This window comes from Peromyscus eremicus, chromosome 4, assembly GCF_949786415.1.
Source record: "Peromyscus eremicus chromosome 4, PerEre_H2_v1, whole genome shotgun sequence".
Lineage (NCBI taxonomy): Eukaryota > Metazoa > Chordata > Mammalia > Rodentia > Cricetidae > Peromyscus > Peromyscus eremicus.
In genome coordinates this window covers 126,345,483-126,362,061 of record NC_081419.1, presented here as the reverse complement: position 1 = coordinate 126,362,061, position 16,579 = coordinate 126,345,483, and the positions used below count along the sequence as shown (strand labels likewise).

General features: G+C 43.8%; 1 protein-coding gene across 1 annotated transcript in view; it reads right to left on the bottom strand.

Moving 5' to 3' along the window:
• Nucleotides 1-15,291, bottom strand: part of Asxl1 (ASXL transcriptional regulator 1) — a 76,573-nt gene extending 61,282 nt beyond the window's left edge. Inside the window, exons 1-4 of the mRNA XM_059261665.1 lie at nt 15,162-15,291; nt 8,752-8,834; nt 6,700-6,702; nt 3,900-4,008 (exon numbers count right to left, since the gene is read on the bottom strand). Coding sequence (XP_059117648.1) covers nt 3,900-4,008; nt 6,700-6,702; nt 8,752-8,834; nt 15,162-15,218 — 252 coding nt within the window. The 5' untranslated portion in view covers nt 15,219-15,291. The remainder of the gene's footprint in view (nt 1-3,899; nt 4,009-6,699; nt 6,703-8,751; nt 8,835-15,161) is intronic.
• Between the last annotated feature and the right edge of the window lie 1,288 nt (nt 15,292-16,579).

Here is a 16,579-nt window from a genome sequence, read left to right as displayed (position 1 = left end):
AACTGCTGGTATGCAGGTGTGTATATAAATTTCAATTGTATATATAACATTGTAAGAATGCAACAATTAAGCTGGGTGGTGGTGGTGGTGGTGGTGGTGGTGCACTCCTTTAATCCCAGCACTTGGGAGGCAGAGGAAGGAGGATCTCCTGAGTTCCAGGCCAGCCTAATCTAGTTCGGGGCCAGTCAGGGCTACACAGAGAAACCCTGTCTAAAAAAAATCAAACAAGCAAACAATAAAAGAACGCAACAATTATCTCCATAAATTTCCCCTTTCCTTTTTCCTCTAATAAAAATTGCTGCTTTTGCTTGTGTTTGCCCTAATAAGAGGGATTCACATAGAATCTCATATAGTCTAGGTCAGTACTCTACCCTGAACTGTTTCTCCACCCCAAATTACTCACTGTTGTTGTACTTGTATACAACACAAGCACACGTGCAGGTGTGCCCATGAGGAGGCCGAAGGATCACATTGGTTTTTCCCGCTCCATCACTCTTCATCTCACTCCCTTGAGATCCAGACAAGTTCAGTCTCTCGCTGAACTTGTAGCTAGGCTGGCTAGGCCAATAAGCCCAGCCATCTTCCTGTCTCTAACCTGACAAAGTGCTAGGGTTATGGGCAGGCATTCACAGTCATGACTAGCTTTTTACAGGAGTGTTGGGGATTTGGAATCAGGACTTCATGACTGTACAAGAAATGCTCTTACCTATAAGCTATGTCCTCAGCTCCCCAAACAGGTGCTTTTTGTAATGTAAGGCTACATAAGTGTAGTTCTCAATTTCTTTTTAATGTTTTATTATTATTTATTCATTTTATTTTATTTGTGCTTTGCCTGCATGTATGCCTGTGTACCATATGCATGCATCCTTGGTGTCCATGGAGGTTACAAAAAGGCACTAGAACCCCTGGAACTAGAGTTATAGAACTAGAGTTACAGAAGGTTGTGAGGGACCACAAAGGTCCTCTGCAAGAGCAGCCAGTGTTCTTAACTACTGAGCCATTCCTCTAGCCCCTCTTTCTTACCAAGGTGTTTTTCCATATTTGTGACAGTGTAAAGCTGGGCATGCTAACAATCCCAGCCCTTGTAAGACAAAAGCAGAAGGATCACATGTTCCAGGCCAGTTTGGGCAACCAAATTAGTTCAAGGCCAGCCTGGGCTAAACAGACACGGTCTCCAAAACAAGAATATTCTATGAAATAGAAAACACAGCAATAAAAACTAATTTAAAAAGATGTATCCCCAACACCGCAAAATCTACTAACTGAATTAAACAAGCAACAGGAATCTAAGCACATACACCACTGCTTTTTTTTTTTTTTTTTTTTTTTTAAAGACAGGGTCTCATGTAACCCAAACTCAGAATGGCCTTAGTATGGAGCCAAGGATAACCCCCTACTCTTGGTTCCTACCTCAATTTCCACTGTGCTAGGATTATAGGCACTCATTACCATGAGGGGCTCATCTGCTTCCAGATATTAATATAAATTATTGTTTGGGTTACAAGGAGAATTTTACCTACTTTGTTGCATTTCCTGTTACATTTATATGTACTGCTTTAGTAAGTCAAAAACATTATAAGGTAATTACCCAAACTGAAATTCTATCAAAATCACAAGATATGAGCTACATGCCTGAGGTAGCTCTAGGAATAGTTTTGTTAAAATTATGAAGCTGGGTGGTGGTGGAGCACGCCTTTATCCCAGCACTGGGGAGGCAGAGGCAGGCGGATCTCTGTGAGTTTGAGGCCAGCCTGGTCTACAGACCGAGTTCCAGGAAAGGCACAAAACTACACAGAGAAACCCTGTCTCCAAAAAAAAAAAATCTAACTGTTGCTAACTGTTCTAGAAACAAATACATAGTTTTAAAAAATAAAGTCTTTAAAGAGACAGTAAAATTAAAATAAAAAATAAGCCACGTAAAGATGAATATTACACAGAGAATCTGGATTGTGTTGTCTTTGGGATTTTTAACTGCAGAAAAACATTTGATTGTAAAAGCTGTTGAGTTATGCCAAAATGTATATTTTAAAGGTATCTTGACTTCAAAATTTGGATATAAGGATATGTTACTTTGGAAAGGAGACTCTGCTTTTGTTCCCACAGAAAGCCAGAGGCTATGGATTTGTTCCAGATTAAGATACATCAGGTTTGACCAGCCAAGACCTCCTGAAAGGTCTCCGATGACACCATGGCCCAGATGATCCAACATCCAGAATGGTTTCAAGGCAACTGGCTCAGATGATACAGCCTCATGGACTAATCCTAAAGTTTTCTTTGTATCCCCATAAGATACAGCGCCCCCTTCCAGCAGGAAGTAGTAAGAGAAGCTACGCCCAAATTCCCAAATTATATGTAATTTTACTTTGTTAAGGTTAAAACCTTCCTTTTTGAAAAAAAAAAGGGGGGGGAAGTGCTGTGGGATGTATGGCAAATGTGTTGCTGATTAATCAATAAAACACTGATTGGCCGTTGGCTAGGCAGGAAGTATAGGCGGGGCAAGGAGGAGAATAAAGCTGGGAAGTGGAAGGCTGAGTCAGAGAGACACTGCCAGCCACCATGATGAGAAACAGCATGTGAAGATACCGGTAAGCCACGAGCTATGTGGCAAGGTATAGATTAATGGAAATGGATTAATTTAAGCTATAAGAACAGTTAGCAAGAAGCCTGCCACGGCCATACAGTTTGAAAGCAACATAAGTCTCTGTGTTTACTTGGTTGGGTCTGAGGCTGTGGGACTGGCAGGTGAGAGAGATTTATCCTGACTGTGGGCCAGGCAGGAAAACTCTAGCTACACAGAAGTTCTCAGACTGTGATCTAAATGATAGCCAAATATTATCAAAAATGGCAGAAAAATAACTGCTTGCTTATTTCAGCCCAATTATTTAAGGTTATTATGAACTCCTTCTCCTTTGTAATTAGTGTCACTTAGTAAATACTGACATTCACATTGTGGTTACTTTTCATAGAGTAGGTATTACATTAGTTGCCCAGTAAGTTATCCCTCACAGCATTACTACAAACAAAATCCTCACTAAGGCACACTTGCAATTATCACTACATATATTTATCTTTCAGTTGCATATAACCTACTAAGGTACAGACAAGCAAAGCTGAATACAGAAACAACAGGTGATATAACTTAAGAACTCCTAATAGTCTATTCACACTACATCATCTCAGAGTACCATTAAGGACAAAATTATCAGTGTTATCAGGACTGCATACCAGGAAAGACAATCCATCACACCAGTCCAAACCCAGCAGGCTTCTTTTATGCACATTAAAAAATTTGAGAACTGGCCAGGCAGTAGTGGTGCATGGCTTTAATCCCAGCACTCAGTAGGCATAGACAGGTGGCTCTCTATGAGTTAAGGTCAGGCAGATTGCCGGGCGGTGGTGGCGCACGCCTTTAATCCCAGCACTTGGGAGGCAGAGCCAGGCGGAGCTCTGTGAGTTCGAGGTCAGCCTGGTCTACAGAGTGAGATCCAGGAAAGGCGCAAAGCTACACGGAGAAACCCTGTCTCGAAAAACCAAAAAAAAAAAAAAAAAGGTGAGGCAGATCTACAGAGCTAGTTCCAGGACAGCCAAGGCTACACAAAGAAACCCTGTCTCAAAATAAATAAGCAAACAATAAGTAAGTAAGTAAGTAAATAAATAAATAAATAAATAAATAAAATAAAGGAGAAATACTATCAGATGGGAAGAAAGAACCAGGTGCTAAAGCCAGGTGTAGTGGGGCAAACCTTTAATCCTAGCACTTGGGAAGCAGGTAGAGCTCTGAGTTCGAGGCCAGCCTGGTTTACACAGCAAGTGCCAGCACTGCCGAGGCTACCCTGAGAAATCCTATCTCAAAAACCAACAAAGGCTTTGAGAACCATTGCACTGAAAGATAATTTTACCTTGAGTGTGAAAAGGCTAATTCGGCCAGGCAACTTATAAAATAGCCCTTCTCCTCCTCTCGAGTTGGAATGTAGCATGGCATTGAGGCACGCAAGAGGAGATGTCCCACTGGAAAACATGAAAGGATGGAAATGGATCACAAAAACCAGCTTCTACTTACCAAACCCCCTGCTCCTCCTCCAATTCATTTTCAAACCAAGAGGCAAACAAGCAGTGCAGGAGCAACGACCCCACCAATCTCTTACAGAAGACAAGCAACTGAAGTCCACAGAACCCACTCAGAGGGTCTAGGCTATAGTGCGTGACAACTCAGGACAGGCCAAGCCCATCTTCAGTGTTTCCTGACAATACAAACCCAATTCTCAAGAAATTTAGAGAGAGTTCAGCAGTTAAGAGTGCTTACAGCAAGCCAGGCCTGGTGGTGTACCATCTTTAATCCCAGCACTCAGGAGGCAGAGGCAGGTGGATCTCTAAGTTTGCAGCCAGCCTGGTCTACAGAGTGAAGAAACTTGTTCCTGTCTTGCAGGGGGTAAAAAAAAAGGAGTAGGTTTGCTGCTTTCAAAGAGGACCAGAGTTTGGTTCTTGGTACCCATGCTGGGTGGCTCACAATCTGTCAACACTTAGCTACAGGGGATCCTATGCCCTCTTCTGACTTCTGAGGCATACATGGCATACACACATACAGACTCACACAAATTAAAAATGAAAAATTTCCAGGGGGCTGGTGAGATGGCTCAGGGGTTAAGAGTTGGTTACAACCATCTGTAATGAGATCTGGTGCCCTCTTCTGGTGTGCAAGCATACACACAGAAAACTGTATACATAATAAATAAATAAATATCTTTTTTTTTTTTAAGATTTATTTATTTATTATGTACACAGAAGAGGGCGCCAGATCTCATTACAGATGGTTGTGAGCCACCATGTGGGTGCTGGGAATTGAACTCAGGACCTCTGGAAGAGCAGTCGGTGCTCCCAACCTCTGAGCCATCTCTCCAGCCCATAAATAAATATCTTTAAAAAAAGGCTTAAAAAATTTCCAAGTCATATGTTAACAAATTTTAAAACATATTATTTTAACCAGGTATACTGACTCGTTCTTGTAACTTCAGCACTCAGGAAGCTCACACAGGAGGCCTGCCACAAAGCCTAGGCCGCATACTCAGTTCCAAGCCACTCTGGGTTATATTATGACAATTGGCTCAAAATAGAAACAAATACACCTTAACAAAGTTTTACCATTACAAATAAATGTTTTCAGCTAGGCTTAGTGGTGCATGCCTTTACTTCCAAGCACATGAGAGGCAGAGGCAGGTGGATCTCTGGGAGCTTGAGTCCAGCCTAGTCTACACAGCAGAGCTCCGGGATAGCTAGAGCTATATAATAGAGCCCCCATATCAATTAACATTTAAGAAAAAAACATAAGTATTTTGGTTATTGGGACCAAAGAGATGGCTCAGCAGTTAATAATACTTGCAGCAGAGGACTGGGGTACAGTTTCTAGCACTCATATCAGGCAACTCACAAGAGCTGTTAGTAACACACACACACACACACACACACACACACACACACACACACATACCCCAAGTGTTCTTGGTCAGGGAGATGACTTAACAGGTAAAGGCTCCTGCCACCAAGCCTGAAGACCCGAGTTCTATTCCTAGGATATGGTAGAAGACCTGAACCAACTCCTGTAAGTTATCCTCTTACCTCTACATCCCCCTCCCCAATATCCACACAAAGTAAAATGTAATAAACATTTTGAATAAAAAACAAAAACACATTTCCCAGTAGCTACATTGTAATAACGTATCATACTCAGGACACTGCCACATAGCTATATGAAAACAGCAAACTGAATGGCACTATATCCCCATAATATGCTCATACTTTATTTTTGCACTTGAATATTTTCTAATAAAAACACACAAAAAACACAGTATTTGATTTTTCTTTGTCGTGAAAGGGAATGGATAAGTCTCATCTAGACACTTCATTTATAAAGAAAAAGGCCATCAAATAGATTTAGTGTAAGTAATGTTTAAACACCTAACTAGATGGTATATTAAGTTCCATGGTCCCTGCCACAACAGTAGGTTACAAAATGACAACTTCATGAGACAGAGGACACTTACTGAATCTTAAAACAGAAAAATGTGTCAAAAAATAGACAAATGTTTATTACACCATTAAATTTGTCACTAGAATGTTAATACTAGGATTCAACCTATGCATGTTTTCTTCCCTTTCCTCACTATTTAAAAAAATTATCTTAAGCCCCTATTTTTCAAAACTAGCAACCTAATTTACATAGTGTTAAAAATAAATTGAGTGTAAAAAAGTCATTAAAAAAATAATTATTCTGCTTTGAAACACATTGGATGCTAAAAATAACTTTTTTTTTTTTTTTGGTTTTTTCGAGACAGGGTTTCTCTGTGTAGCTTTGCGCCTTTCCTGGAACTCACTTGGTAGCCCAGGCTGGCCTCGAACTCACAGAGATCCGCCTGGCTCTGCCTCCCGAGTGCTGGGATTAAAGGCGTGTGCCACCACCGCCCGGCTGCTAAAAATAACTTTTAACAACAAAAATAAATAAATAAAGTCACTAAAAGCAAGCTGGTGTAGAATCTAGACCAGCAAATGGTTGTGCTAGCATCTCCTACAAGGGGCATAACACACTGGCAAGTCCCTTCTGTGATTCCTACATGCTATACCTATCTACAGTGACAGAGCTGCTCACTCATCCCGAATGCTACAATTCGTAGAACAGCAAAAAATAGAAACAAGAGACTAATTTACCTTCTACAGGCATAGTGATCCAACAGCAGGGCAGACATCAGCATGATGGGAAATAGCCCATAAAAACAAAAATAAAGCACAATTAGCACATTGCAAAGTTCATAGGTACAAGTAAAATAGATGGGCTATAGGCAACCCTAAGCATCCCTCCCCACAAAACATTAAAAAATATGTAATCTGAGGAAAGTGAACAACTTTTATCATTTTTAACTGGCTATAGTTTGATTAGCCACACAATATACTAACTGCTTAGGACTGGGGAGAAAAGCTCATTCAATAGAGTGCTTGACAAGCAAGCACTCAGACTAGACTTCATGCCCCAAAATCCACATGTAAAAATAAAAAAGCAGATGTGGTAGCCAGGTGTTTGGAATTCCACTGCTGGAGACAGATACAGACTTGGTAGCAAATCAGCACAGTCTAATGGGCAAGCAGTAGGTCCCAATGAGACCCCCTTTCTCAAAAAGCAAGGCAGAATGACATCCAAGGTTGTTCTCTGGCTGGCATACACACACACACACACACACACACACACACACACACACACACACACCATGCATCTGCACATACATAAACATGTATGCAATATCCCCCATTATCAAAATGGTGCTTGTTTCAAGTCCCCAAAAGGGACTGCTGTTATATAGACTCCTCTTTCCTCACTTATATTAAAGTGGGGGGGGGGGGAGGCGGGGGCAGGGGCAGGGAGATGGTTCAGTGGTTAAGAGCACTGGCTGCTCTTCCACTATTCCAGAGGACCTGGGTTCAATTTCCAACTCTCACATGCCAGCTCACAACTGCACATAACTCTAGTTCCAGTGGTTCCAATGCCCTCTTCTGGCCTCCATGGGTAATGCATGCACACGATGCACAGACATACACTGGGTAAAATACACACCAAAACAATTTAAAAAAATTTTTTTTTCCGCTAAGCAGCGTTGGCACACACCTTAATCCCAGTACTCAGAGGCAGAGGCAGGAAAATCTCTTGAGTTTGAGGGCAGCCTGGTTTACAGATGAGTTCCAAGACAGCCTGGGCTACAGAGAAACCCGGTCTTGGGGGTGGGGGACAGATTTTCAAAGGGGTTGGTATAAATGGTAAGAAGAGAGGAAAATCAAAGACAACCCCTGGTTTTCATGCCTCCAATTATTTCTGTTTCTCTCCAGGAAAACATTAAAACAAATTCAAGGTTACTCATTAGTACATTTTAAAAAAAATAATTTATTTTTATTATTTTATGTGCATTGATGTTTGCCTGCATGTATGTCTGTGTTAGAGTGTCAGATCTTAGAGTTACAGACAGTTGTGAGCTGCCATATGGGTGCCGGGATTTGACCCAGAGTCTCTAGAAAAGCAGTCAGTGCTCTTAACCACTGAGCCATCTCTCCAGGCCCCTCATTAGAACATTTGTATCACAAATGACTAAATCAGCTAGTTGTGGATGGTGTGTGCCTGTAATCCCAGCATTTGAGAGGTGGAAACATTAGGATCCGAGTTCGAGGCAAGCCTCAGCTGTACAGTAAGTGGGAAACTGCCCTGGGCTGCAAGAAACTGTCTCAGAAAACAAGAAAGAATGGTTAAATCTTTGAGTACCCAGAGGGTTTTATGCCACTGAGACCACCCTTCTTAGATCCAAAAGGAAAAGACTTCAGTGGTATTGGCAAAGAAAAGTAGAGAGAAAAGAGTATATATGGGCTTATTCCTTCTCTATTACTAAAACTTGTAAAATAAGAGTGTATGAGAAGCCAGGACAGTAAGACCTTATCTTTAAAAAAACAAAACAAAACAAAAGCAAAAAAGTGTACTAGAAAATGTGTCTGATTCCATTAAAGAAAAGTAAGAACCTAACTCTAGCTGTAGGTCAAGACCTGGGTGAGGTCTTGTGAAAGATACTATTTCTAATGAAAATAAATGGATGTCTGCCCTTATCACTCCCACCCTCCACTCAGGACACACTACCATCAGATACACAATCAGAGACAGACCGACAGGTGGACTTACTACTGCACAGCACAGACACACATCATTTAAGCAACAAGAGCAATACAAACCTCATTTCCTTTAGTCCTTCTGCCTCTATGACCTGCAGAATCTGTTTTGGTGTCATTGGAGCATCCGAGTAGTTTTCTAACACCTGAAGAAACATAAACGTCCTGACTTCAGTGTGAAAACTTCCATTACATTCAATCTGTACCACGGCCAGTAGTTCTGCTATGAGAATTGCCAGTGCCAGATGAGATTTACCACAATCAAAATCACTTTGGTGTGGGGGTGTGGCTCAGTGGCTGGAGTGCAAGGCCCTGGGTTCTATCCCCAGCACGACATTAAAACAATTACTTCAGAAATCACACTCTTATCAGTAGATTGAAAGTTAAATGCAATTAGATAAAAACACCACAATTAGGTAAAACATTCTCATCTTCAATTCTAAGGATAGCTATTTAAACATCTACGTGTAATAAATAGTATGCAGGGCTGGAGAGATGGCTCAGAGGTTAAGAGCACTGACTGCTCTTCCAAAGGTCCTGAGTTCAATTCCCAGCAACCACATGGTGGCTCACAACCATCTGTAATGAGATCTGGTGCCCTCTCCTGGCCTGCAGTCATACATGCTGTATACATAATAAATAAATAAATCTTTAAAAATAAATAAATAAATAAATAGTATGCAACAGTAGCGGCTCTGGTAACTGCACAATTTAATGTTAAAATACAGAATATAGACAATGTGTGGTGGTGCACACCTTTAATCTCAGCATGCATGAGGCAGGCGGATCTCTTGTGAGGCATGTCTCAAAAAATAAAAACCAACAAAAAATATTGCTGCAAAATACATGATAAGATGGAAATTCATTCAAATTTTCTTTTCGAAGGAACTTTCAGGCCAAGTGTGGTGACTCATGACTTTAATCCCAGAAGAAGCAGACAGATGTCTGTGGGTTCAAGGCCAGCCTGGTCTTGAGCTCAAGACCAGCCAAGCTACATAACGACATTCTGTCTTTAAAAAAAAAAAAAAAAAAAAAAAGTTTTGACTAGTACCCATATGGGTGGTGTGTGTGTATATATATAGTTTTTTTGTTGTTGTTGTTTTTTCTTTGATACAGTCTCAACATGGAGTCCTAGCTGGCACACAACTCATTATGTAGACTAGGCCAGTCTTAAATTCATAAAGACCCACCTGCCTCTGCTTACCACATGTTGGGATTGAAGGTGTACACCCCTATGCTGGGCTGTATATTCAAAGACAACCTAGGCTAACTCTGAACTTGCCATACAGCCAAGGATGGCCTGCAACTCTTGATCCCATGGTCTCTACCTTCCAAATGCTGGGATTACAAGAGTGTGCCATGCCTATCTTCAGTTCTTTTGCGTTATACTATGAAATTCTGGGTTAACTGCCACAGTACATTTTGCCACTTGACAACACGAAGCTATGGTTCTATGTGTAACTGACATAACAGTAAGGAACCTAATGCCCTGCTTGTGTTAGTTCATCTGTGACTAAGTCAGCACTTCCTCAGCAAGTGCCGTTCTCACTCTGAGAAGCTGAGCTGTTTCAGAAATGTTCCTCTTCTAAGGAAGGAAAAAAAAGATGTCATCATCTTACTTTCTACACCTGTGCAGCTGCTTCGGGTACTGCAAGCTAACATGTGTAACACCCAAGCTCTCCCTGTCTTTACAAAAAAAAAAAAAAAAGGAAGGCTACAGAAGACCTTATCACTAAAGGAAATCTAGGTTTGGAAAAGTGAGCACTAAACAAAACTCCTATTCTTCCTCCTGAGCCTCTCTCCTAATTTTTACATTGCTCTTGGATAATGTGTTAATTACAAACATAGCTTCTAACTCTGATGAATCTGATCCTGTCTACCTCTAGTCCTGACTTCTCTCAAGCTTCAGAATCAAGTAGCTCTGTCTGACTCATCAGTCTAGCTGTCCATTCTTAATGTGGGCTCCTCTACTTCATCTCGGCAACTGTAGTTTGTCCTCTCTCAGCCCTATGCTTTCTCCCTATATTCCTTACCTTGGTTGGCACTCAAAACCTTTCTAATCACCTAATTCAGCAACACACACGTGGCATCCTTCTCTCTCATCCACCTGGTTCACCGCCACAGCCAATGACCCAACTTAACAGCCTCTTCCATAATACCCTTTAATACACAGTAAGGCCCTGGGGCCGTTTTCCTAAAATCCACCCCTATTTGTGGTTATCCCTCATTTAAAACCTCAGGGAACACCTGCTTTGTGCCAGGCCCAATTCTAGGGATCCAGATTCTACGTTTATCATGTTTCTATTTCAAAATCATCCTCAGCGACTCTGACTGTCACTCCACATGCAGCAGAGGGTTAAGTTTCCAGAGCCCACCCTATGCCCCACTAAAGCACAGGCTTTAGAATCAAGACAAGCCAAGATTTAAATTCTACTCTCTAACCTGAAACAAGAACCTATCAATCTGAGCCAAAGGTCCTCTCTCACTCCTCAAGTATTTAGAGCTCTTCCTCTCAGGGTAACTTTCAGATCAGAGAGAACGTAAGTAGGGACTTGTAGGTGCTCATAGGCTGGGCACACAAGGCCTCCCAATCACCTGTCTGTCTTCCCACAAGACTACCTCACTGACACTGCACACTTCTGTCCCAGCAATTACTCTTTGTTCCACCCCAGTTGCACACTTTGCAAATATATTCATACCCATGTATTTTTTTCTCCCCTCCCTCAGCCATTCTTTTTTCATCAACTCCTGTATGTATGGCCTCCTCTGGGACAGGCCTCCCTACATTCCGATATAACCCTTCAAGACTCAGCTTAGAAAGTACTTCCTGGCTAGGCGGTGGCAGTAGTGGTGCACACCTTTAATCCCAGCACTCGGGAGACAGAGCCAGGTGGATTTCTGTGAGTTCGAGGCCAACCTGTACTACTACCAAGTGAGTTCCAGAAAAGGTGCAAAGCTACACAGAGAAACCCTGTCTCAAAAAAACAAAACAAAACAAAACAAAAAAAAAAAAAAAAAAAAAAGAAAGAAAGTATCTTCCTTCTGGAAGTAGTCCCTGATCTATGCCAGGCAGACTCCAATCTCTTTTATGGTATTCCCACTGTTCCACAGTACAAGTAATTATCTCCCAAGCCTGGACACTTAGTGAGGAACTAATCATATTTATTCCTAAACAAGAAGCAAAAACCAATATAACCTTTAAATCTGTGCATTTCCAGTAACACGTATACCTGTAGTTCTGTTCATGCATTTGACCCACCCCCAGACTGTAAGTTCCTCCTCTTCATAGTCTAAGATTACCAAGTGCCACCTGGGAAGGCTGACTTAAACCTACAGTAAACCTTACTTAGTACATGCTACTAACGTTCACTGTCACAAGATACCATCTCTTTGATACTAGCTGAGCTAGCAAATCTTCCGACAAACATTTTTTAGAAGCATGACTCTGAAAAAAATATCTACCAATTATTCAAATAGTAGCCAGGAAGAGCTTGAGAATCTTAAAACAGAAGAACGAAAATTCTACAGAGAAGTTATATCTAAAGATAAAGTATTCATTTATTAAAATCATTAAAATTGCATATAACACTAGCTTCCGGAACAATCCAGCAGTGTTCTATTCCCAGTCTTTCTCTATAGACTGCACATTTTTTGAAGGAAAGAAAAAAGTATCTCTTCTAGTTAAAAGGAAAAAAAAATGTTTGATGTAAGAATGGTCAGCCATGAATAAAAGCAAGACAGGAATCTATTTAAGAGTTGTACACAATTTAAAAGGAAATCCCCTTGGCTGTTTCTCCCAAATTGTTCGTAACAAGCTGGCAAATTAATCCCCCCGCCTCTACTTCAGACAGCTAGAAACCATACCATCACACCATAAGGCCATCTGAGAGAAAAATGTCCACTTCTTAAAAGTAACAACTTCGCCGGGCGGTGGTGGCACACGCCTTTAATCCCAGCACTCGGGAGGCAGAGCCAGGCGGATCTCTGTGAGTTCGAGGCCAGCCTGGGCTACCAAGTGAGTCCCAGGAAAGGCGCAAAGCTACACAGAGAAACCCTGTCTCGAAAAACCAAAAAAAAAAAAAAAAAGTAACAACTTCAAAAAAACCCATCTGCAGGGGTATGCTACTCTACTGGAATTCTCAGCTTTCCTACACCAAAACAGCATTATTATCTTCTTGCCAATCTGAGCCAGGTCGGGAGCAATTAGAAACCTCCACCTGACAAACCCATGTGGTCACCACACACACTCTAAATTCAACTGTTCAAAAGTAGTTAAGAATAATCCTGTTACAAAATGAACTGCCCTGCCATTGTCTCTGCTTGCCAGTATCTCTCTGCACAGGAAAAACTAATAAACTCCCCAGCACTCAGTGTGACAGGCCTTTTTTAAAATGAGAAGAAGACTCAAGTCAACCTCCCACAAAGACACAGAAAATTCTAAAACACAAGCCACATAAAAGATATGCAAAATTGCATACCACATTCCCACAAGTCCTCTTTCAAATGTACAACTACACCACAAAGAAATTCCTGTTCAGATTACTATTTTTAACTGAAGAGCCAAAGAAGAAAAAGAGAAATAACTTACTTAAGATAATTGAGTTTGAAGGTGAGCCAATGATAAAATAGAAATAGCAACCTTAACCTTGGAATTCAAACCACAGTAAATTTAAGAACTTAAAGAGGCTTAAAATAACAGCCGATTCCAAATTGCTAGAGCCTTTCAACTAATAAGAGCCAAAAGAGCTTTGAGACAAGATGATTTTTAGAATTGTCAGGACATAAATAACACGGGATTTGAAGGTACTTTCCCCTGCCTCTAACAAGTGGGATTCTGGCAAGCAAATTTTCTTTGGGTGCCCAGAGTCATAAACATCTGCACACAGAAACTCAGAATTTCAATCAACAGTCAAGACTCAACAACCTCCATGGTAAAATAAAACACGCTTCATTTCCTAGGCTCCTGCAGGCCTAAATTTGTCACCAGGTGAAGCATCGATGAAGAAATCTCAAGTTCCAAGATGGAAAAAACTAGCCAAGTATTCTAGTTCTGATTGAATAATTGGGGGGGGGGGGGGGACACGACAGGACATGACACAACATGGACACCACCACCAAGGAGTTTCAATTTTTATAGGCCAGACAAAAAACAAACCGAACTACAACCTTCATACAAACAATCCCCGTTTCTGTTCCCAGGGTAACAAGAGTAGATAATCATGAATACCAGTGGAAATTCTCTGCAAGCTCAAACAGCCTGGTTAAATCAATAACTAGCTTTCATGAGTCCAAGAAAGACAAAGGTGCACTCTAGATTTTTATCAACCGCCAACACTTTTAAGGTAGAACTCACTTTTCAGTAAAAGGAACAGTAAGAAAGCTGAGCTGCACTCCACCATTCAAACTGAATGATAACAATTACATAGAAAACACAGGGCGTCAACAGACAAGTAGGATGCACCATAACCTTGCACTATGGCGCCTGAGGAAGTGACATCTCCGAGAGAAGTATAACCTACTAGGATTGTCATCAGCAGTATTTTATAAGAACATGCCCAAGTCTTTCAGGGTTGTATTTTAACTCCAAAAGGAAGTGGTCTCACAAGTTCACAAACCCTCTGGGCAGGCAGCTAGCTGAAGCTCAAGCCATCAATTTACTTTTTTGTATGTGTGTCTCGCTCAACCCTCAGAACAGGAGCCTCTGTATGAACAGACGTACATTCTTTGCAAAGTGTATTCAGTTCCTCTGCAAAATGCCTACCTCTAGTGCATGCAGTCACAGCGGTTCAGTGTGATTTGAATGTCCACGGGCCACCTGCTTAATAATCCCTTAAGCAGTTGGCTAAAGTAATGTTTCTAAGCAGAATCTCGGGTTCAGTGTGTTTAAAATGAGTCCTAGAGCACCGTTTTTAAACAAAGTCCCCAGGTATATTCCCGCTGGGCACTCAAGTTTGAGAACCATGGCTCAGGGATCAGATTGGTCCTCAGCAATTGCTTCCCGACACACACCTGGTTTAAATTGCCAACGCTCTAAATGCTTCTCATGTCCTTGAAACCAGGGGCGCTATCCCACCCCCGCGGTGTCCAGTGACCCACCCCACTGCCCACGAAGTAGTGAGGGGAAGCACTTCCGACCCTTCCCGGAAACCTAACTCCGGCACATGAATAAACGGCGCTTCCCGGGACCCCCTGCCGCTGCCAACGTGGGGGAGGGGAGACCGAAGCCTAGGCGCTCGAAGGGGAGGAGACGCTTGCCAGCTCGCCCCTCCGAAGGAATTCGGGGCGGGGGGGGTGGGGGGGTGAAGAAAAAGGCGCCACAGCCCACCCCGGCCGGGGACCTCCAGCGCTCCACACCCGGGCGGCCCCGCCCCCTGCTGCGGTGGGCAGGGCCTCGCCCCTCCCCCGCCCCGGGAACCGCGCGGGAGCCCACCCCCTAGACCCCCCGCCGCGGCCCCCCGGGCAGCTCGGCTCACCAGGCGCGCGGCCTCGGCCCACGTGCGCTCCTTCTTCCTCTTCTGTTTGTCCTTCATCCTCCTCCTCCTCCTCCGCGGCGGCGGCGGCGGCGGCGGCGGCGGCAGCTCCACGAGGGACCTCCGGGCGGGGCGGGGCGGGGCGGTGGCGGCGCGGGGCTGGGGTGGAGGCGGCGGCGGCGGGGGTCGCGTGGCGGCGGCGCGTGGGAGAGCTCGGGTGCGGCCGGAGAGGGCGGGCGCACCGGGACCGACTGGCGCGAGACCCGGCGCGAGGGCGGCGGTGGGGGAGGGGCGGCGGCTCCACGCGCCCGCGCTGCGTCAGTCGCCCACGGTGGCAGCGGCGGCGGCGGCGGCGGCGGCGGCGGCGGCGGCAGCCCCGCGATGGCTAAGGAATGCGGCGGCTCCGCATAACCACGGGGTCAGAGGTCACGGCTCGGGCCTCCGCTTTCCCGCGCTGCTGAGAAACCGAGACCGGACTAATGGCGGGCCGGGATGGCGAGACGCAGCTTTCCCTTCGACGCTCTGATCCGTGCGTGTCTGCCGTGGGTGTGTGTGTGTGTGTGTATGTGTGTCCGCGTGTGTGTGAGAGAGAAGAGTGAGGAGGGGGAGTGTGGGTTTTTTTTTTTTTTTGAACAAAAACAAACCGAAAGGGTAGCTGGGATTTGTAGTCCTTACTAGCTCCACGGCCTCCCCCACTCCGGAAGAAAATGGCTGCCTGAAGTGCTTGGACCACATTTCCCGTCGTGCTCCGGTACCGTGTTTTCCGCCCACTCTCTTCCGTACCCCGCTGTGCTCCGAGCTCGGTAAAGAAGGGGGCGGGAAGTCGGTCTTGAAGGGATGGGGCGGGGTCTCGCGAGGTTCGGGAACTAGCGGAGCCCTGAGGGTTTCTGGGAGGTGTTGCTGGGAAGGGGCGGTGGCTGGATTCCCCCTGGCCGAGTTTAACCCGTTCCGAGCTTTTTGGGTACTAGGGGCGGGTCCAGTGAGGGTGAGGATCCGGAGTTGGTAATCCACTACTCTGCTTCCGCTTTGGGCCTCCCCCTGCATAAACAGTTCTCAACTGCCTTCTAGTGGGTGACAAGAAGCAGGACTTTCCCTTTTGGTCCACCCTTAAATGACTCAACTGGCGCATAGTAATAAGCAAAGAGACACTCATATCAGTAAAACGGTTGTTTCTCGATTGACCGACCTAGACGGTTACCCATTTCCTCTTGTACTTTCGTACCGCTATGTATTTGCCGAGGGTGCACCTGCGGTCTACAGCAGAATTGCTGTCAGGTGAATTTGGTAATCTGGTAGTAGATAAAAGACTTAAGGGCCATGTAGATCAAAATGCTCCTGAGTGTTATTTTAGAGGAAATACACCGGAGAGAGGTCAAATCCTAGTGTCAACCAAATTTAGATTTAGAATCCTAGCTGTCAAA